Source organism: Oncorhynchus nerka, unplaced genomic scaffold, assembly GCF_034236695.1.
Source record: "Oncorhynchus nerka isolate Pitt River unplaced genomic scaffold, Oner_Uvic_2.0 unplaced_scaffold_1203, whole genome shotgun sequence".
NCBI lineage: Eukaryota > Metazoa > Chordata > Actinopteri > Salmoniformes > Salmonidae > Oncorhynchus > Oncorhynchus nerka.
Window position 1 is genome coordinate 128833 of NW_027040128.1, and position 22992 is coordinate 151824.

At 41.8% G+C, this 22992-nt stretch overlaps 1 protein-coding gene across 1 annotated transcript in view; it reads right to left on the bottom strand.

The window, feature by feature from the left end:
* Positions 1-22992, bottom strand: part of LOC115123490 (daf-12-interacting protein 1-like) — a 118999-nt gene that overhangs the window by 87204 nt on the left and 8803 nt on the right. The window contains exons 2-4 of the mRNA XM_065015940.1: positions 6880-7215; positions 5490-5759; positions 4983-5243 (exon numbers count right to left, since the gene is read on the bottom strand). Of these exons, the coding sequence (XP_064872012.1) occupies positions 4983-5243; positions 5490-5759; positions 6880-6905 (557 nt within the window). The 5' untranslated portion in view covers positions 6906-7215. The remainder of the gene's footprint in view (positions 1-4982; positions 5244-5489; positions 5760-6879; positions 7216-22992) is intronic.

Sequence of the window (22992 nt, forward strand, 5' to 3'; positions counted from 1 at the left end):
CAATGTTACAGGCACCGGTTCTACCAGGGGACAATGTTACAGGGGACAATGTTACAGGCACCAGTTCTACCAGGGGACAATGTTACAGGCACCGGTTCTACCAGGGGACAATATTACAGGCACCAGTTCTACCAGATTCAACAACATTTTTAAAAAGAGTACCAGAGTACCCACTGATGTAGCCAGGGCCAGTCCAGTCCAGCGCCACAGCCAGACACATCCAGGCCTAGCAGAACAGAGCAGCACAGTCCTTAGCATTACAACCCACCACTACCCGCAACAACCCATTTGGCCCTGTTTCAGATTGGTTCTAGCCTAGTTCTGTTCTAGGCTGGTTCTAGTCTGGTTCTAGCCTGGTTCTGTTCTAGTCTGGTTCTGTTCTAGTCTGGTTCTAGCCTGGTTCTGTTCTAGCCTGGTTCTGTTCTAGGCTGGTTCTAGTCTGGTTCTAGCCTGGTTCTGTTCTAGGCTGGTTCTAGTCTGGTTCTAGCCTGGTTCTGTTCTAGCCTGGTTCTGTTCTAGTCTGGTTCTGTTCTAGTCTGGTTCTAGTCTGGTTCTAGTCTGGTACTAGTCTGGTAGTGTTCTAGGCTGGTTCTAGTCTGGTTCTAGCCTGGTTCTGTTCTAGCCTGGTTCTGTTCTAGTCTGGTTCTGTTCTAGTCTGGTTCTAGTCTGGTACTAGTCTGGTAGTGTTCTAGTCTGGTTCTAGTCTGGCTCTAGTCTGGTTCTAGTGTTCTAGGCTGGTTCTAGCCTGGTTCTGTTCTAGTCTGGTTCTGTTCTAGTCTGGTTCTAGCCTGGTTCTGTTCTAGGCTGGTTCTAGTCTGGTTCTAGCCTGGTTCTGTTCTAGGCTGGTTCTAGTCTGGTTCTAGCCTGGTTCTGTTCTAGCCTGGTTCTGTTCTAGTCTGGTTCTGTTCTAGTCTGGTTCTAGTCTGGTTCTAGTCTGGTACTAGTCTGGTAGTGTTCTAGGCTGGTTCTAGTCTGGTTCTAGCCTGGTTCTGTTCTAGCCTGGTTCTGTTCTAGTCTGGTTCTGTTCTAGTCTGGTTCTAGTCTGGTACTAGTCTGGTAGTGTTCTAGTCTGGTTCTAGTCTGGCTCTAGTCTGGTTCTAGTGTTCTAGGCTGGTTCTAGTCTGGTTCTAGCCTGGTTCTGTTCTAGCCTGGTTCTGTTCTAGCCTGGTTCTGTTCTAGTCTGGTTCTGTTCTAGTCTGGTTCTAGCCTAGTCTGGTTCTAGTCTGGTACTAGTCTGGTACTGTTCTAGTCTGGTTCTAATCTGGTTCTAGCTGAGTCTGGTTCTAGTCTGGTTCTAGTCTGGTTATAAAGCCTCTCTTGAAAAAGCCAAACCTTGACCCAGAAAATATAAAAAACTATCGGCCTATATCGAATCTTCCATTCCTCTCAAAAATGTAAGAAAAGGCTGTTGCGCAGCAACTCACTGCCTTCCTGAAGACAAACAATGTCCCGGCTTGTAACAAAAATAAATAGGCTTTAACGAAACACGGCTTGTAACAAAAATAAATAGGCTTTAACGAAACACGGCTTGTAAACAAAAATAAATAGGCTTTAACGAAACACGGCTTGTAAAAATTAAACAGTAGCCTACCAGTAAAGTCATTGGTCACTATCTTCCTCCTCCTGTGCACTGAAACCACTGAAGTCATCTCCTTCGGTGTCGGAGTTGAATAGCCTCAGAATTGCTTCATCCGATGTTGGATCGTTTTCATTGTCGCTCTCGTCACTTTCATCCGGAGGCAAATACCCCGCTGAGCTCATGCTGCCCTCTTCAACACGCAGCAGTCCAGCCTTTCGAAACCCGTTGATGATAGTGGATTTTTTGACAATGCTCCACGCTGTCAGGACCCACTGGCAGACTTGACCATAAGATGCTCTTCGCCTGCGGCCCGTTTTAGTGAAGGATTTCTCCCCACTTGTCATCCAAGCCTCCCACTGAACAAGGAGCGCCACCTTAAATGCACGATTTACACTGATGTCGAGTGGCTGCAAATACTTTGGGCCATCTGCTTTTCTTCCCTCTGAAAGGTTTGTTGTCTTTTTGCACTGAGTCAGTTCCTCACGCTGCCGTTTACAAAGTCTTATCATCGACTCATTAAGGCCAAGCTCCCATGCAGCAGCTCTATTTCTTTTTCCAACAGCCAGATCGATCGCCTTCAACTTGAAAGCTGCATCATATGTATTTCTCTGTGTCTTTGCCATGATGAGGGTGACAAAATGACTACCGTAATCAGAATGATGGGAAGTTTGAGCGCGCTCGATTTACGTCACATTATGTGACGGTGCTCAGTTTTTTGGTGGCATGAATCTTGTGAAAGCGGGAAAAATCCATAAATTAGCCGCGTCATTGTATAAACCGCGAGGTTCAAAGTGTGGGAATAAAGTAGCGGCTTATAGTCCGGAAATTACGGTATACGAAATGCTTCAGTCTGGTTTTAGACCCCATCATAGCACTGAGACTGCACTTGTGAAGGTGGTAAATGACATTTTAATGGCATCAGACCGAGGCTCTGCATCTGCCCTCGTGCTTCTAGACCTTAGCGCTGCTTTTGATATCATCGATCACCACATTCTTTTGGAGAGATTGGAAACCCAAATTGGTCTACACGGACAAGTTCTGGCCTGGTTTAGATCTTATCTGTCGGAAAGATATCAGTTTGTCTCTGTGAATGGTTTGTCCTCTGACAAACTGTAAATTTCGGTGTTCCTCAAGATTCCGTTTTAGGACCACTATTGTTTTCACTAAATATTTTACCTCTTGGGGATGTCATTCGAAAACATAATATTAACTTTCACTGCTATGCGGATGACACACAGCTGTACATTTCAATGAAACATTGTGAAGCCCCAAAATTGCCCTCGCTAGAAGCATGTGTTTCAGACATAAGGAAGTGGATGGCTGCAAACGTTCTACTTTTAAACTCGGACAAAACAGAGATGCTTGTTCTAGGTCCCAAGAAACAAAGAGATCTTCTGTTGAATCTGACAATTAATCTTAATGGTTGTACAGTCGTCTCAAATAAAACTGTGAAGGACCTCGGCGTTACTCTGGACCCTGATCTCTCTTTTGAAGAACATATCAAGACCATTTCAAGGACAGATTTTTTCCATCTACGTAACATTGCAAAAATCAGAAACTTTCTGTCCAAAAATGATGCAGAAAAATTAATCCATGCTTTTGTCACTTCTAGGTTAGACTACTGCAATGCTCTACTTTTCGGCTACCTGGTTAAAGCACTAAATAAACTTCAGTTAGTGCTAAATACGGCTGCTAGAATCCTGACTAGAACCAAAACATTTGATCATATTACTCCAGTGCTAGCCTCCCTACACTGGCTTCCTATCAAGGCAAGGGCTGATTTCAAGGTTTTACTGCTAACCTACAAAGCATTACATGGGCTTGCTCCTACCTATCTCTCTGATTTGGTCCTGCCATACATACCTACACGTACGCTACGGTCACAAGACGCAGGGCTGCAGGCATGGCTTTCTCCTATAGAGCTCCATTTTTATGGAATGATCTGCCTACCCATGTAAGAGACGCAAACTCGGTCTCAACCTTTAAGTCTTTACTGAAGACTCATCTCTTCAGTGGGTCATATAATTGAGTGTAGTCTGGCCCAGGAATGGGAAGGTGAACGGAAAGGCTCTGGAGCAACGAACCGCCCTTGCTGTCTCTGCCTGGCCGGTTCCCCTCTTTCCACTGGGATTCTCTGCCTCTAACCCTATTACAGGGGCTGAGTCACTGGCTTACTAGGGCTCTTTCATACCGTCCCTAGGAGGGGTGCGTCACTTGAGTGGGTTGAGTCACTGATGTGATCTTCCTGTCTGGGTTGGCGCCCCCCCTTCGGTTGTGCCGTGGCGGAGATCTTTGTGGGGTATACTCGGCCTTGTCTCAGGATGGCAAGTTGGTGGTTGAAGATATCACTCTCGTGGTGTGGGGGCTGTGCTTTGGCAAAGTGGGTGGGGTTATATCCTTCCTGTTTGGCCCTGTCTCCTGCCCCTCCTGTCTCAGCCTCCAGTATTTATGCTGCAGTAGTTTATGTGTCGGTGGGCTAGGGTCAGTTTGTTATATCTGGAGTACTTCTCCTGTCCTATTCAGTGTCCTGTGTGAATTTAAGTGTGCTCTCTCTAATTCTCTCTTTTTCTCTTTCTTTCTCTCTCTCGGAGGACCTGAGCCCTAGGACCATGCCTCAGGACTACCTGACATGATGACTCCTTGCTGTCCCCAGTCCACCTGACTGTGCTGCTGCTCCAGTTTCAACTGACCTGAGCCCTAGGACCATGCCCCAGGACTACCTGACATGGCTCCTTGCTGTCCCCAGTCCACCTGACTGTGCTGCTGCTCCAGTTTCAACTGTTCTGCCTTATTATTATTATTGGACCATGCTGGTCATTTATGAACATTTGAACATCTTGGCCATGTTCTGTTATAATCTCCACCCGGCACAGCCAGAAGAGGACTGGCCACCCCACATAGCCTGGTTCCTCTCTAGGTTTCTTCCTAGGTTTTGGCCTTTCTAGGGAGTTTTTCCTAGCCACCGTGCTTCTACACCTGCATTTGCTTGCTGTTTGGGGTTTTAGGCTGGGTTTCTGTACAGCACTTTGAGATATCAGCTGATGTACGAAGGGCTATATAAATACATTTGATTTGATTTGATTTTGATTTGGTTCTGGTCTGGTTCTAGTCTGGTTCTAGTCTGGTTCTGGTCTGGTACTAGTCTGGTTCTGGTCTGATAGTTAGTTCTAGTTGATTTCTAACCTAAGGTGAGTTAAACCAGGCTTCCGTTTGTAGAAAACATGTTACTTTGTAAGTAGTCTGGTTCAACCCAGTTCAGCCAAGCCCAGAACAAGATCACACCAGTTTAGACCAGCTCAAACCAGTTCAGACCAGTTCAGAACATATCAGACCAGTTCAGACCAGTTCAGACCAGTTCAAACCAGATCAGGCCGGATGCAGCATGTCCTGTTCAGGGTCGTACCTATCCTGCTGCTCGGAGAGCTGGGAGCCCAGCGCGATGATCGGCATGGCAACGGTTGCCTTGGCCAGCAGTCGCCGTAACAACTGAGACTCCTCCCCTTCCCGGGAAGAGCTGATTGGCTGTTCCTCCAGCTCTGTCACGCCGCCAAAGGTCACAACCTTAGAACAACCTCGCATTGACCCCGTCGCCATAGAGATGATGTCAGGGGTTCCGGAAACTTTCTCCAGACATGCCTGACACACAGGGGAGGGGCTAGACTCACTACACACACACACAAACACACAACACACACATTCACGCACACACACACACACAAACACTAGGACACTTTTTTCTCTCTCAGCAAACAGCAAGGTTTTCCTGGTTACGGTTGCTAAGCTAAAAACTCTCCTGACCCCATCCATGTGTGTGTGTGTGTGTGTGTGTGTGTGTGTGTGCGTGTGTGTGTGTGCGTGAATGTGTGTGTGCGTGAATGTGTGTGTGTGTTTGTGTTTGTGTGTTAGACACCTGGGTTCAGACATCTTGAGTCTCTCCCATTTCTCCAGATCTGACTGGGTGATGGAGGCATGGACGAAGCTCATTGGTCCGTCTCTGTGAGATGGGCGTGACCTATTATGTCCCCTCCTTCTAGCGAGGTCATCTTTCGTCTTATTGGGTAATGGGACCTTAACACCTCTACCCTCCTCCTCCTCCTCCTCCTCTTCCTCTCGCTGGGAGGCTGGGCTAAGGAAGGGGTTGTCTCTGCGTGTGATGATGTCACACACTGCCTCTTTCGCACTAACAGCAGCAGCAACAACACACACGGCATTGGAACGCACATGACCACAACAACAGCCAATGAGGAGAGAGAACAGGAAGGAAGGAGTCTGATGTCATAAACAGGAAGTCAAAGTAAGAAAGGAGAAACAGTATGAAAGGAATTCCACTCTCTATCCCCTCCTCTCTCTCCTTACCTCCCCTCTCTCTCTCTCCCTCTCTCTCTCCTTACCTCCCTCCTCTCTCTCCCTCCCCTCTCTCTCTCCCTCTCTCTCTCCTTACCTCCCTCCTCTCTCTCCCTCCTCTCTCCTTACCTCCCTCCTCTCTCTCCCTCCTCTCTCTCTCCCTCCCCTCTCTCTCTCCCTCTCTCTCTCCTTACCTCCCCTCTCTCTCTCTCCCCTCTCTCTCCTTACCTCCCTCCTCTCTCTCCTCCTCTCCTTACCTCCCTCCTCTCTCTCTCCCCTCCCCCCCTCTCTCTCTCTCCTTACCTCCTCCTCTCTCTCCCTCCTCTCTCTCTCATCCTCCCTCCCTCTCCCTCTCTTCTCCACCTCCCTCCTCTCCCTCCTCCCTCTCTCTCCCTCTCTCTCTCCCTCTCTCTCCTTACCTCCCTCCTCTCTCTCCCTCCCTCTCTCTCCCTGTCCTCTCTCCCTCTCTCTCTCCTTACCTCCCTCCCCTCTCTCTCTCTCTGCTTACCTGCTTCCCCCTCTCCCCCATCCATCCTCCCTCCTCTACTCCTTCCCACCTTGGTCCCTCCGTCCCCTCTCTCTCTGTCCCTCCCTCCCCTTCCTCCCTCCTCTCTCTGTCCCTCCCTCCCCTTACTCCCTCCCTCTCTCTCTCTATCCCTCCCTCCCCTTCCTCCCTCCCTCTCTCCTCCTTACCCTCTCTCCCTCCTCTCTTCCTCTCTCCCTCCCCTACCTCCCTCTCTCCCTGCTACCCCTCCTCCCCTTCCCCTCCCTCTCTCCCTCCCTCTCTCTCTCTCTCTCTCCTCTCTTCCCTCTCCCTCCCCTACCTCCCCTCTCCCTGCTACCCCTCCTCCCCTTCCCCTCCCTCTCTCCCTCCCTCTCTCTCCCTCCTCTCTTCCTCTCTCCCTCCCCTACCTCCCTCTCTCCCTGCTACCCCTCCTCCCCTTCCCCTCCCTAACCTTGTCTCCAGCTCCATCCTGTCCATCAGAGCAGTGTGTGAGGCTCGTCTGATGTCCTCCCAGAGTTCTCTGTCCCGTAGACTGCAGGCAGGTGGGGGGACGTACTGGTACGCTGTGGGAGCAGGGGGGGGGCGTGGGGCGCGTCGGGAGGCCAGGTCATCTCTACGGACGTCAGGAACCCTCCTCACCCCTCCTCCCCCCTCTTCACCCTCTGCCTCACCCTCAGAGTCAGAGTCCCACGCAGCCTTCTGGTCGGTCAGGAAGTCATTATGGCGACGCAGGATGATGTCAGGGGATGGTGACTTAACTTCCTGTTGCTCCAGACGGGGCGCCGGTCTGGAGACGGGGTTGGCATAGCAACGTTATAACTCCCATGATGCCATGCTCTGCGAAGTCCGTGCTGTTAGTGTCCGTCAAACACACACACACACACAGCATTACACACGAACACACACACACACAGCATTACACACGAACACACACACACACACACACAGCATTACACACGAACACACACACACACACACACAGCATTACACACGAACACACACACACACAGCATTACACACGAACACACACACACACACACACAGCATTACACACGAACACACACACACACACACACACACAGCATTACACACGAACACACACACACACAGCATTACACACGAACACACACACACACACACAGCATTACACACGAACACACACACACAGCATTACACACGGACACACACACACACACACAGCATTACACACGGACACACAGCATTACACACGAACACACACACACACACACACACACAGCATTACACACGAACACACACACACACACAGCATTACACACGAACACACACACACACAGCATTACACACGAACACACACACACACACACACACAGCATTACACACGAACACACACACACAGCATTACACACGAACACACACACACAGCATTACACACACACACACACAGCATTACACACACACACACACACACAACACACATACACACACACACAGCACACAGCATTACACACGAACACACACACACACACAGCATTACACACGAACACACACACACACACACAGCATTACACACGAACACACACACACACACACAGCATTACACACGAACACACACACACACACACACAGCATTACACACACACACACACACACACACACACACACAGCACACACACACACACAGCACACAGCACACACACACACACACACACGAACACACACACACACAGCATTACACACACACACACACACACAGCATTACACACGAACACACACACACACAGCATTACACACACACACACACACACAGCATTACACACAAACACACACACACACACAGCATTACACACACACACACACACACAGCATTACACACGGACACACACACACACAGCATTACACACGGACACACACACACAGCATTACACACGAACACACACACACACAGCATTACACACGAACACACACACACAGCATTACACACGAACACACACACACAGCATTACACACGGACACACACACACAGCATTACACACGAACACACACACACAGCATTACACACGGACACACACACACACACAGTATTACACACGAACACACACACACACACACACACAGCATTACACACGAACACACACACACAGCATTACACACGAACACACACACACACACACAGCATTACACACGGACACACACAGCATTACACACACAGCATTACACACGAACACACACACACACAGCATTACACACGAACACACACACACAGCATTACACACGAACACACACACACACAGCATTACACACACACACACACACACAGCATTACACACGGACACACACACACACAGCATTACACACGAACACACACACACACAGCATTACACACGAACACACACACACACAGCATTACACACACACACACACACACAGCATTACACACGGACACACACACACACAGCATTACACACGAACACACACACACACAGCATTACACACGAACACACACACACACAGCATTACACACAAACACACACACACACAGCATTACACACGAACACACACACACAGCATTACACACGAACACACACACACACACACACACAGCATTACACACGAACACACACACACAGCATTACACACGAACACACACACACACACAGCATTACACACGAACACACACACAGCATTACACACGAACACACACACACAGCATTACACACGAACACACACACACACACACAGCATTACACACGGACACACACACACATCATTACACACGAACACACACACACACACACAGCATTACACACGGACACACACACACAGCATTACACACGAACACACACACACACACACAGCATTACACACGAACACACACACACACACACAGCATTACACACGAACACACACACACACACAGCATTACACACGAACACACACACACAGCATTACACACGAACACACACACACACACACAGCATTACACACGAACACACACACACACAGCATTACACACGGACACACACACACACACACACACAGCATTACACACGAACACACACACACACACACAGCATTACACACGAACACACACACACACAGCACACACACACACGAACACACACACACACACACACACAGCATTACACACGGACACACAAACACAGCATTACACACGAACACACACACACAGCATTACACACGAACACACACACACACAGCATTACACACGAACACACACACACACACACACACAGCATTACACACACACACAGCATTACACACGAACACACACACACACAGCATTACACACGAACACACACACACACACACACACACAGCATTACACACGAACACACACACACACACACAGCATTACACACGAACACACACACACACACACACACAGCATTACACACGAACACACACACACACACACAGCATTACACACGAACACACACACACACACACAGCATTACACACGAACACACACACACACACACACACACAGCATTACACACGAACACACACACACACACACACACAGCATTACACACGAACACACACACACACACACACACACACAGCATTACACACGAACACACACACACACACACACACACACAGCATTACACACGAACACACACACACACAGCATTACACACGAACACACACACACACACACACAGCATTACACACGAACACACACACACAGCATTACACACGAACACACACACACACAGCTCAAACACAGCCATTCGATTCAGCTCCACACATCATCCTCCATCCATTCCAATAACAGATAGTTCTAGTTAAAGACCATCCATTCCAGTAACAGATAGTTCTAGTTAAAGACCATCCATTCCAATAACAGATAGTTCTAGTTAAAGACCATCCATTCCAGTAACAGATAGTTCTAGATAAAGACCATCCATTCCATTCCAGTAACAGATAGTTCTAGTTAAAGACCATCCATTCCAGTAACAGATAGTTCTAGTTAAAGACCATCCATTCCATTCCAGTAACAGATAGTTCTAGTTAAAGACCATCCATTCCAGTAACAGTTAGTTCTAGTTAAAGACCATCCATTCCATTAACAGTTAGTTCTAGTTAAAGACCATCCATTCCATTCCAGTAACAGATAGTTCTAGTTAAAGACCATCCATTCCAGTAACAGATAGTTCTAGTTAAAGACCATCCATTCCAGTAACAGATAGTTCTAGTTAAAGACCATCCATTCCAGTAACAGATAGTTCTAGTTAAAGACCATCCATTCCATTCCAGTAACAGATAGTTCTAGTTAAAGACCATCCATTCCAGTAACAGATAGTTCTAGTTAAAGACCATCCATTCCAGTAACAGTTAGTTCTAGTTAAAGACCATCCATTCCATTCCAGTAACAGATAGTTCTAGTTAAAGACCATCCATTCCATTAACATATAGTTCTAGTTAAAGACCATCCATTCCAGTAACAGATAGTTCTAGTTAAAGACCATCCATTCCAGTAACAGTTAGTTCTAGTTAAAGACCATCCATTCCAGTAACAGATAGTTCTAGTTAAAGACCATCCATTCCAGTAACAGTTAGTTCTAGTTAAAGACCATCCATTCCAGTAACAGTTAGTTCTAGTTAAAGACCATCCATTCCAGTAACAGATAGTTCTAGTTAAAGATCATCCATTCCAGTAACAGATAGTTCTAGTTAAAGACCATCCATTCCATTCCAGTAACAGATAGTTCTAGTTAAAGACCATCCATTCCAGTAACAGATAGTTCTAGTTAAAGACCATCCATTCCAGTAACAGATAGTTCTAGTTAAAGACCATCCATTCCAGTAACAGATAGTTCTAGTTAAAGACCATCCATTCCAGTAACAGATAGTTCTAGTTAAAGACCATCCATTCCATTAACAGTTAGTTCTAGTTAAAGACCATCCATTCCAGTAACAGTTAGTTCTAGTTAAAGACCATCCATTCCAGTAACAGATAGTTCTGGTTAAAGACCATCCATTCCATTCCAGTAACAGATAGTTCTAGTTAAAGACCATCCATTCCAGTAACAGATAGTTCTAGTTAAAGACCATCCATTCCAGTAACAGATAGTTCTGGTTAAAGACCATCCATTCCATTCCAGTAACAGATAGTTCTAGTTAAAGACCATCCATTCCAGTAACAGATAGTTCTAGTTAAAGACCATCCATTCCAGTAACAGATAGTTCTAGTTAAAGACCATCCATTCCAGTAACAGATAGTTCTGGTTAAAGACCATCCATTCCATTCCAGTAACAGATAGTTCTAGTTAAAGACCATCCATTCCAGTAACAGATAGTTCTGGTTAAAGACCATCCATTCCATTCCAGTAACAGATAATTCTAGTTAAAGACCATCCATTCCATTCCAGTAACAGATAGTTCTAGTTAAAGACCATCCATTCCATTCCAGTAACAGATAATTCTAGTTAAAGACCATCCATTCCAGTAACAGATAGTTCTAGTTAAAGACCATCCATTCCATTAACAGTTAGTTCTAGTTAAAGACCATCCATTCCATTCCAGTAACAGATAGTTCTAGTTAAAGACCATCCATTCCATTAACAGTTAGTTCTAGTTAAAGACCATCCATTCCATTCCAGTAACAGATAGTTCTAGTTAAAGACCATCCATTCCATTAACAGTTAGTTCTAGTTAAAGACCATCCATTCCATTAACAGTTAGTTCTAGTTAAAGACCATCCATTCCAGTAACAGATAGTTCTAGTTAAAGACCATCCATTCCATTCCATTAACAGTTAGTTCTAGTTAAAGGCCATCCATTCCAGTAACAGTTAGTTCTAGTTAAAGACCATCCATTCCAGTAACAGTTAGTTCTAGTTAAAGACCATCCATTCCAGTAACAGTTAGTTCTAGTTAAAGACCATCAATTCCAGTAACAGATAATTCTAGTTAAAGACCATCCATTCCAGTAACAGATAGTTCTAGTTAAAGACCATCCATTCCAGTAACAGATAGTTCTAGTTAAAGACCATCCATTCCAGTAACAGATAGTTCTAGTTAAAGACCATCCATTCCAGTAACAGTTAGTTCTAGTTAAAGACCATCCATTCCAGTAACAGTTAGTTCTAGTTAAAGACCATCCATTCCAGTAACAGTTAGTTCTAGTTAAAGACCATCCATTCCAGTAACAGATAGTTCTAGTTAAAGACCATCCATTCCAGTAACAGATAGTTCTAGTTAAAGACCATCCATTCCTTTCCAGTAACAGATAGTTCTAGTTAAAGACCATCCATTCCAGTAACAGATAGTTCTAGTTAAAGACCATCCATTCCAGTAACAGATAGTTCTAGTTAAAGACCATCCATTCCATTCCAGTAACAGATAGTTCTAGTTAAAGACCATCCATTCCAGTAACAGATAGTTCTAGTTAAAGACCATCCATTCCAGTAACAGTTAGTTCTAGTTAAAGACCATCCATTCCAGTAACAGATAGTTCTAGTTAAAGACCATCCATTCCAGTAACAGATAGTTCTAGTTAAAGACCATCCATTCCAGTAACAGATAGTTCTAGTTAAAGACCATCCATTCCATTCCAGTAACATATAGTTCTAGTTGAAGACCATCCATTCCAGTAACAGTTAGTTCTAGTTAAAGACCATCCATTCCAGTAACAGTTAGTTCTAGTTAAAGACCATCCATTCCAGTAACAGATAGTTCTAGTTAAAGACCATCCATTCCAGTAACAGATAGTTCTAGTTAAAGACCATCCATTCCATTCCAGTAACAGATAGTTCTAGTTAAAGACCATCCATTCCAGTAACAGATAGTTCTAGTTAAAGACCATCCATTCCAGTAACAGATAGTTCTAGTTAAAGACCATCCATTCCATTAACAGATAGTTCTAGTTAAAGACCATCCATTCCAGTAACAGATAGTTCTAGTTAAAGACCATCCATTCCATTCCAGTAACAGATAGTTCTAGTTAAAGACCATCCATTCCAGTAACAGATAGTTCTAGTTAAAGACCATCCATTCCAGTAACAGTTAGTTCTAGTTAAAGACCATCCATTCCAGTAACAGATAGTTCTAGTTAAAGACCATCCATTCCATTCCAGTAACAGATAGTTCTAGTTAAAGACCATCCATTCCAGTAACAGATAGTTCTAGTTAAAGACCATCCATTCCAGTAACAGATAGTTCTAGTTAAAGACCATCCATTCCATTCCAGTAACAGATAGTTCTAGTTAAAGACCATCCATTCCAGTAACAGTTAGTTCTAGTTAAAGACCATCCATTCCATTCCAGTAACAGATAGTTCTAGTTAAAGACCATCCATTCCATTAACAGATAGTTCTAGTTAAAGACCATCCATTCCAGTAACAGATAGTTCTAGTTAAAGACCATCCATTCCAGTAACAGTTAGTTCTAGTTAAAGACCATCCATTCCAGTAACAGATAGTTCTAGTTAAAGACCATCCATTCCAGTAACAGTTAGTTCTAGTTAAAGACCATCCATTCCAGTAACAGTTAGTTCTAGTTAAAGACCATCCATTCCAGTAACAGATAGTTCTAGTTAAAGATCATCCATTCCAGTAACAGATAGTTCTAGTTAAAGACCATCCATTCCATTCCAGTAACAGATAGTTCTAGTTAAAGACCATCCATTCCAGTAACAGATAGTTCTAGTTAAAGACCATCCATTCCAGTAACAGATAGTTCTAGTTAAAGACCATCCATTCCAGTAACAGATAGTTCTAGTTAAAGACCATCCATTCCAGTAACAGATAGTTCTAGTTAAAGACCATCCATTCCATTAACAGTTAGTTCTAGTTAAAGACCATCCATTCCAGTAACAGTTAGTTCTAGTTAAAGACCATCCATTCCAGTAACAGATAGTTCTAGTTAAAGACCATCCATTCCATTCCAGTAACAGATAGTTCTAGTTAAAGACCATCCATTCCAGTAACAGATAGTTCTAGTTAAAGACCATCCATTCCAGTAACAGATAGTTCTGGTTAAAGACCATCCATTCCATTCCAGTAACAGATAGTTCTAGTTAAAGACCATCCATTCCAGTAACAGATAGTTCTAGTTAAAGACCATCCATTCCAGTAACAGATAGTTCTAGTTAAAGACCATCCATTCCAGTAACAGATAGTTCTAGTTAAAGACCATCCATTCCATTCCAGTAACAGATAGTTCTAGTTAAAGACCATCCATTCCAGTAACAGATAGTTCTAGTTAAAGACCATCCATTCCATTCCAGTAACAGATAGTTCTAGTTAAAGACCATCCATTCCATTCCAGTAACAGATAGTTCTAGTTAAAGACCATCCATTCCATTCCAGTAACAGATAGTTCTAGTTAAAGACCATCCATTCCAGTAACAGATAGTTCTAGTTAAAGACCATCCATTCCATTAACAGTTAGTTCTAGTTAAAGACCATCCATTCCATTCCAGTAACAGATAGTTCTAGTTAAAGACCATCCATTCCATTAACAGTTAGTTCTAGTTAAAGACCATCCATTCCATTCCAGTAACAGATAGTTCTAGTTAAAGACCATCCATTCCATTAACAGTTAGTTCTAGTTAAAGACCATCCATTCCATTAACAGTTAGTTCTAGTTAAAGACCATCCATTCCAGTAACAGATAGTTCTAGTTAAAGACCATCCATTCCATTCCATTAACAGTTAGTTCTAGTTAAAGGCCATCCATTCCAGTAACAGTTAGTTCTAGTTAAAGACCATCCATTCCAGTAACAGTTAGTTCTAGTTAAAGACCATCCATTCCAGTAACAGTTAGTTCTAGTTAAAGACCATCAATTCCAGTAACAGATAATTCTAGTTAAAGACCATCCATTCCAGTAACAGATAGTTCTAGTTAAAGACCATCCATTCCAGTAACAGATAGTTCTAGTTAAAGACCATCCATTCCAGTAACAGATAGTTCTAGTTAAAGACCATCCATTCCAGTAACAGATAGTTCTAGTTAAAGACCATCCATTCCAGTAACAGTTAGTTCTAGTTAAAGACCATCCATTCCAGTAACAGTTAGTTCTAGTTAAAGACCATCCATTCCAGTAACAGATAGTTCTAGTTAAAGACCATCCATTCCAGTAACAGATAGTTCTAGTTAAAGACCATCCATTCCAGTAACAGATAGTTCTAGTTAAAGACCATCCATTCCATTCCAGTAACATATAGTTCTAGTTGAAGACCATCCATTCCAGTAACAGTTAGTTCTAGTTAAAGACCATCCATTCCAGTAACAGTTAGTTCTAGTTAAAGACCATCCATTCCAGTAACAGATAGTTCTAGTTAAAGACCATCCATTCCAGTAACAGATAGTTCTAGTTAAAGACCATCCATTCCATTCCAGTAACAGATAGTTCTAGTTAAAGACCATCCATTCCAGTAACAGATAGTTCTAGTTAAAGACCATCCATTCCAGTAACAGATAGTTCTAGTTAAAGACCATCCATTCCATTAACAGATAGTTCTAGTTAAAGACCATCCATTCCAGTAACAGATAGTTCTAGTTAAAGACCATCCATTCCATTCCAGTAACAGATAGTTCTAGTTAAAGACCATCCATTCCAGTAACAGATAGTTCTAGTTAAAGACCATCCATTCCAGTAACAGTTAGTTCTAGTTAAAGACCATCCATTCCAGTAACAGATAGTTCTAGTTAAAGATCCATTCCATTCCAGTAACAGATAGTTCTAGTTAAAGACCATCCATTCCAGTAACAGATAGTTCTAGTTAAAGACCATCCATTCCAGTAACAGATAGTTCTAGTTAAAGACCATCCATTCCATTCCAGTAACAGATAGTTCTAGTTAAAGACCATCCATTCCAGTAACAGATAGTTCTAGTTAAAGACCATCCATTCCATTCCAGTAACAGATAGTTCTAGTTAAAGACCATCCATTCCAGTAACAGATAGTTCTAGTTAAAGACCATCCATTCCAGTAACAGATAGTTCTAGTTAAAGACCATCCATTCCATTCCAGTAACAGATAGTTCTAGTTAAAGACCATCCATTCCAGTAACAGATAGTTCTAGTTAAAGACCATCCATTCCAGTAACAGTTAGTTCTAGTTAAAGACCATCCATTCCAGTAACAGATAGTTCTAGTTAAAGACCATCCATTCCAGTAACAGATAGTTCTAGTTAAAGACCATCCATTCCATTCCAGTAACAGATAGTTCTAGTTAAAGACCATCCATTCCAGTAACAGTTAGTTCTAGTTAAAGACCATCCATTCCAGTAACAGATAGTTCTAGTTAAAGACCATCCATTCCAGTAACAGTTAGTTCTAGTTAAAGACCATCCATTCCAGTAACAGATAGTTCTAGTTAAAGACCATCCATTCCAGTAACAGTTAGTTCTAGTTAAAGACCATCCATTCCAGTAACAGATAGTTCTAGTTAAAGACCATCCATTCCAGTAACAGATAGTTCTAGTTAAAGACCATCCATTCCATTCCAGTAACAGATAGTTCTAGTTAAAGACCATCCATTCCATTCCAGTAACAGATAGTTCTAGTTAAAGACCATCCATTCCATTCCAGTAACAGATAGTTCTAGTTAAAGACCATCCATTCCAGTAACAGATAGTTCTAGTTAAAGACCATCCATTCCAGTAACAGTTAGTTCTAGTTAAAGACCATCCATTCCATTCCAGTAACAGATAGTTCTAGTTAAAGACCATCCATTCCATTAACAGTTAGTTCTAGTTAAAGACCATCCATTCCAGTAACAGATAGTTCTAGTTAAAGACCATCCATTCCAGTAACAGATAGTTCTAGTTAAAGACCATTCCATTCCAGTAACAGATAGTTCTAGTTAAAGACCATCCATTCCAGTAACAGATAGTTCTAGTTAAAGACCATCCATTCCAGTAACAGTTAGTTCTAGTTAAAGACCATCCATTCCATTCCAGTAACAGTTAGTTCTAGTTAAAGACCATCCATTCCAGTAACAGATAGTTCTAGTTAAAGACCATCCATTCCAGTAACAGATAGTTCTAGTTAAAGACCATCCATTCCAGTAACAGATAGTTCTAGTTAAAGACCATCCATTCCAGTAACAGATAGTTCTAGTTAAAGACCATCCATTCCAGTAACAGATAGTTCTAGTTAAAGACCATCCATTCCAGTAACAGATAGTTCTAGTTAAAGACCATCCATTCCAGTAACAGATAGTTCTAGTTAAAGACCATCCATTTAACAGATAGTTCATTCCAGTAACAGATAGTTCTAGTTAAAGACCATCCATTCCAGTAACAGATAGTTCTAGTTAAAGACCATCCATTCCAGTAACAGATAGTTCTAGTTAAAGACCATCCATTCCAGTAACAGATAGTTCTAGTTAAAGACCATCCATTCCAGTAACAGATAGTTCAGTTTCCATTCCAGTAACAGATAGTTCTAGTTAAAGACCATCCATTCCAGTAACAGATAGTTCTAGTTAAAGACCATCCATTCCAGTAACAGATAGTTCTAGTTAAAGACCATCCATTCCAGTAACAGATAGTTCTAGTTAAAGACCATCCATTCCAGTAACAGATAGTTCTAGTTAAAGACCATCCATTCCAGTAACAGATAGTTCTAGTTAAAGACCATCCATTCCAGTAACAGATAGTTCTAGTTAAAGACCATCCATTCCAGTAACAGATAGTTCTAGTTAAAGACCATCCATTCCAGTAACAGATAGTTCTAGTTAAAGACCATCCATTCCAGTAACAGATAGTTCTAGTTAAAGACCATCCATTCCATTCATCCATTCCATTCAGAGTTCAGTAACAGATAGTTCTAGTTAAAGACCATCCATTCCAGTAACAGTTAGTTCTAGTTAAAGACCATCCATTCCAGTAACAGATAGTTCTAGTTAAAGACCATCCATTCCAGTAACAGATAGTTCTAGTTAAAGACCATCCATTCCATTCCAGTAACAGATAGTTCTAGTTAAAGACCATCCATTCCAGTAACAGATAGTTCTAGTTAAAGACCATCCATTCCAGTAACAGTTAGTTCTAGTTAAAGACCATCCATTCCAGTAACAGATAGTTCTAGTTAAAGACCATCCATTCCAGTAACAGATAGTTCTAGTTAAAGATCCATTCCATTCCAGTAACAGATAGTTCTAGTTAAAGACCATCCATTCCAGTAACAGATAGTTCTAGTTAAAGACCATCCATTCCATTCCAGTAACAGATAGTTCTAGTTAAAGACCATCCATTCCAGTAACAGATAGTTCTAGTTAAAGACCATCCATTCCAGTAACAGATAGTTCTAGTTAAAGACCATCCATTCCATTCCAGTAACAGATAGTTCTAGTTAAAGACCATCCATTCCAGTAACAGATAGTTCTAGTTAAAGACCATCCATTCCAGTAACAGATAGTTCTAGTTAAAGACCATCCATTCCAGTAACAGATAGTTCTAGTTAAAGACCATCCATTCCAGTAACAGATAGTTCTAGTTAAAGACCATCCATTCCAGTAACAGATAGTTCTAGTTAAAGACCATCCACAGTAACAGATAGTTCCATTCCATTCCAGTAACAGATAGTTCTAGTTAAAGACCATCCATTCCAGTAACAGTTAGTTCTAGTTAAAGACCATCCATTCCAGTAACAGATAGTTCTAGTTAAAGACCATCCATTCCAGTAACAGATAGTTCTAGTTAAAGACCATCCATTCCAGTAACAGATAGTTCTAGTTAAAGACCATCCATTCCAGTAACAGATAGTTCTAGTTAAAGACCATCCATTCCAGTAACAGATAGTTCTAGTTAAAGACCATCCATTCCAGTAACAGAACAGATAGTTCTAGTTAAAGGCCATCCATTCCAGTAACAGATAGTTCTAGTTAAAGACCATCCATTCCATTCCAGTAACAGATAGTTCTAGTTAAAGACCATCCATTCCAGTTACAGATAGTTCTAGTTAAAGACCATCCATTCCAGTTACAGATAGTTCTAGTTAAAGACCATCCATTCCATTCCAGTAACAGTTAGTTCTAGTTAAAGACCATCCATTCCATTAACAGATAGTTCTAGTTAAAGACCATCCATTCCAGTAACAGTTAGTTCTAGTTAAAGACCATCCATTCCATTCCAGTAACAGTTAGTTCTAGTTAAAGACCATCCATTCCAGTAACAGTTAGTTCTAGTTAAAGATCCATTCCATTCCAGTAACAGATAGTTCTAGTTAAAGACCATCCATTCCAGTAACAGATAGTTCTAGTTAAAGACCATCCATTCCAGTAACAGTTAGTTCTAGTTAAAGACCATCCATTCCAGTAACAGATAGTTCTAGTTAAAGACCATCCATTCCAGTAACAGATAGTTCTAGTTAAAGACCATCCATTCCAGTAACAGATAGTTCTAGTTAAAGACCATCCATTCCAGTAACAGATAGTTCTAGTTAAAGACCATCCATTCCAGTAACAGATAGTTCTAGTTAAAGACCATCCATTCCAGTAACAGATAGTTCTAGTTAAAGACCATCCATTCCAGTAACAGATAGTTCTAGTTAAAGACCATCCATTCCAGTAACAGATAGTTCTAGTTAAAGACCATCCATTCCAGTAACAGATAGTTCTAGTTAAAGACCATCCATTCCAGTAACAGATAGTTCTAGTTAAAGACCATCCATTCCAGTAACAGATAGTTCTAGTTAAAGACCATCCATTCCAGTAACAGATAGTTCTAGTTAAAGACCATCCATTCCAGTAACAGATAGTTCTAGTTAAAGACCATCCATTCCAGTAACAGATAGTTCTAGTTAAAGACCATCCATTCCATTCCAGTAACAGATAGTTCTAGTTAAAGACCATCCATTCCAGTAACAGTTAGTTCTAGTTAAAGACCATCCATTCCAGTAACAGATAGTTCTAGTTAAAGACCATCCATTCCAGTAACAGATCATTCATTCCAGTTAAAGACCATCCATTCCAGTAACAGATAGTTCTAGTTAAAGACCATCCATTCCAGTAACAGATAGTTCTAGTTAAAGACCATCCATTCCAGTAACAGATAGTTCTAGTTAAAGACCATCCATTCCAGTAACAGATAGTTCTAGTTAAAGACCATCCATTCCAGTAACAGATAGTTCTAGTTAAAGACCATCCATTCCAGTAACAGATAGTTCTAGTTAAAGACCATCCATTCCAGTAACAGATAGTTCTAGTTAAAGACCATCCATTCCAGTAACAGTTAGTTCTAGTTAAAGACCATCCATTCCATTAACAGATAGTTCTAGTTAAAGACCATCCATTCCAGTAACAGTTAGTTCTAGTTAAAGACCATCCATTCCATTCCAGTAACAGTTAGTTCTAGTTAAAGACCATCCATTCCATTAACAGTTAGTTCTAGTTAAAGACCATCCATTCCATTCCAGTAACAGTTAGTTCTAGTTAAAGACCATCCATTCCAGTAACAGATAGTTCTAGTTAAAGACCATCCATTCCAGTAACAGATAGTTCTAGTTAAAGACCATCCATTCCATTCCAGTAACAGTTAGTTCTAGTTAAAGACCATCCATTCCAGTAACAGATAGTTCTAGTTAAAGACCATCCATTCCAGTAACAGATAGTTCTAGTTAAAGACCATCCATTCCAGTAACAGATAGTTCTAGTTAAAGACCATCCATTCCATTAACAGATAGTTCTAGTTAAAGACCATCCATTCCAGTAACAGATAGTTCTAGTTAAAGACCATCCATTCCAGTAACAGATAGTTCTAGTTAAAGACCATCCATTCCAGTAACAGATAGTTCTAGTTAAAGACCATCCATTCCAGTAACAGATAGTTCTAGTTAAAGACCATCCATTCCAGTAACAGATAGTTCTAGTTAAAGACCATCCATTCCAGTAACAGATAGTTCTAGTTAAAGACCATCCATTCCAGTAACAGATAGTTCTAGTTAAAGACCATCCATTCCAGTAACAGATAGTTCTAGTTAAAGACCATCCATTCCAGTAACAGATAGTTCTAGTTAAAGACCATCCATTCCAGTAACAGATAGTTCTAGTTAAAGACCATCCATTCCAGTAACAGATAGTTCTAGTTAAAGACCATCCATTCCAGTAACAGATAGTTCTAGTTAAAGACCATCCATTCCAGTAACAGATAGTTCTAGTTAAAGACCATCCATTCCAGTAACAGATAGTTCTAGTTAAAGACCATCCATTCCATTCCAGTAACAGATAGTTCTAGTTAAAGACCATCCATTCCAGTAACAGTTAGTTCTAGTTAAAGACCATCCATTCCAGTAACAGATAGTTCTAGTTAAAGACCATCCATTCCAGTAACAGATAGTTCTAGTTAAGACCATCCAAGTAACAGTTCCAGTTAAAGACCATCCATTCCAGTAACAGATAGTTCTAGTTAAAGACCATCCATTCCAGTAACAGATAGTTCTAGTTAAAGACCATCCATTCCAGTAACAGATAGTTCTAGTTAAAGACCATCCATTCCAGTAACAGATAGTTCTAGTTAAAGACCATCCATTCCAGTAACAGATAGTTCTAGTTAAAGACCATCCATTCCAGTAACAGATAGTTCTAGTTAAAGACCATCCATTCCAGTAACAGATAGTTCTAGTTAAAGACCATCCATTCCAGTAACAGATAGTTCTAGTTAAAGACCATCCATTCCAGTAACAGATATTTCTAGTTAAAGACCATCCATTCCAGTAACAGATAGTTCTAGTTAAAGACCATCCATTCCAGTAACAGATAGTTCTAGTTAAAGACCATCCATTCCATTCCAGTAACAGATAGTTCTAGTTAAAGACCATCCATTCCAGTAACAGATAGTTCTAGTTAAAGACCATCCATTCCAGTAACAGATAGTTCTAGTTAAAGACCATCCATTCCAGTAACAGATAGTTCTAGTTAAAGACCATCCATTCCAGTAACAGATAGTTCTAGTTAAAGACCATCCATTCCAGTAACAGATAGTTCTAGTTAAAGACCATCCATTCCAGTAACAGATAGTTCTAGTTAAAGACCATCCATTCCATTCCAGTAACAGATAGTTCTAGTTAAAGACCATCCATTCCAGTAACAGTTAGTTCTAGTTAAAGACCATCCATTCCAGTAACAGATAGTTCTAGTTAAAGACCATCCATTCCAGTAACAGATAGTTCTAGTTAAAGACCATCCATTCCAGTAACAGATAGTTCTAGTTAAAGACCATCCATTCCAGTAACAGATAGTTCTAGTTAAAGACCATCCATTCCATTCCAGTAACAGATAGTTCTAGTTAAAGACCATCCATTCCAGTAACAGATAGTTCTAGTTAAAGACCATCCATTCCAGTAACAGATAGTTCTAGTTAAAGACCATCCATTCCAGTAACAGTTAGTTCTAGTTAAAGACCATCCATTCCAGTAACAGATAGTTCTAGTTAAAGACCATCCATTCCATTCCAGTAACAGATAGTTCTAGTTAAAGACCATCCATTCCAGTAACAGATAGTTCTAGTTAAAGACCATCCATTCCAGTAACAGTTAGTTCTAGTTAAAGACCATCCATTCCAGTAACAGATAGTTCTAGTTAAAGACCATCCATTCCAGTAACAGAT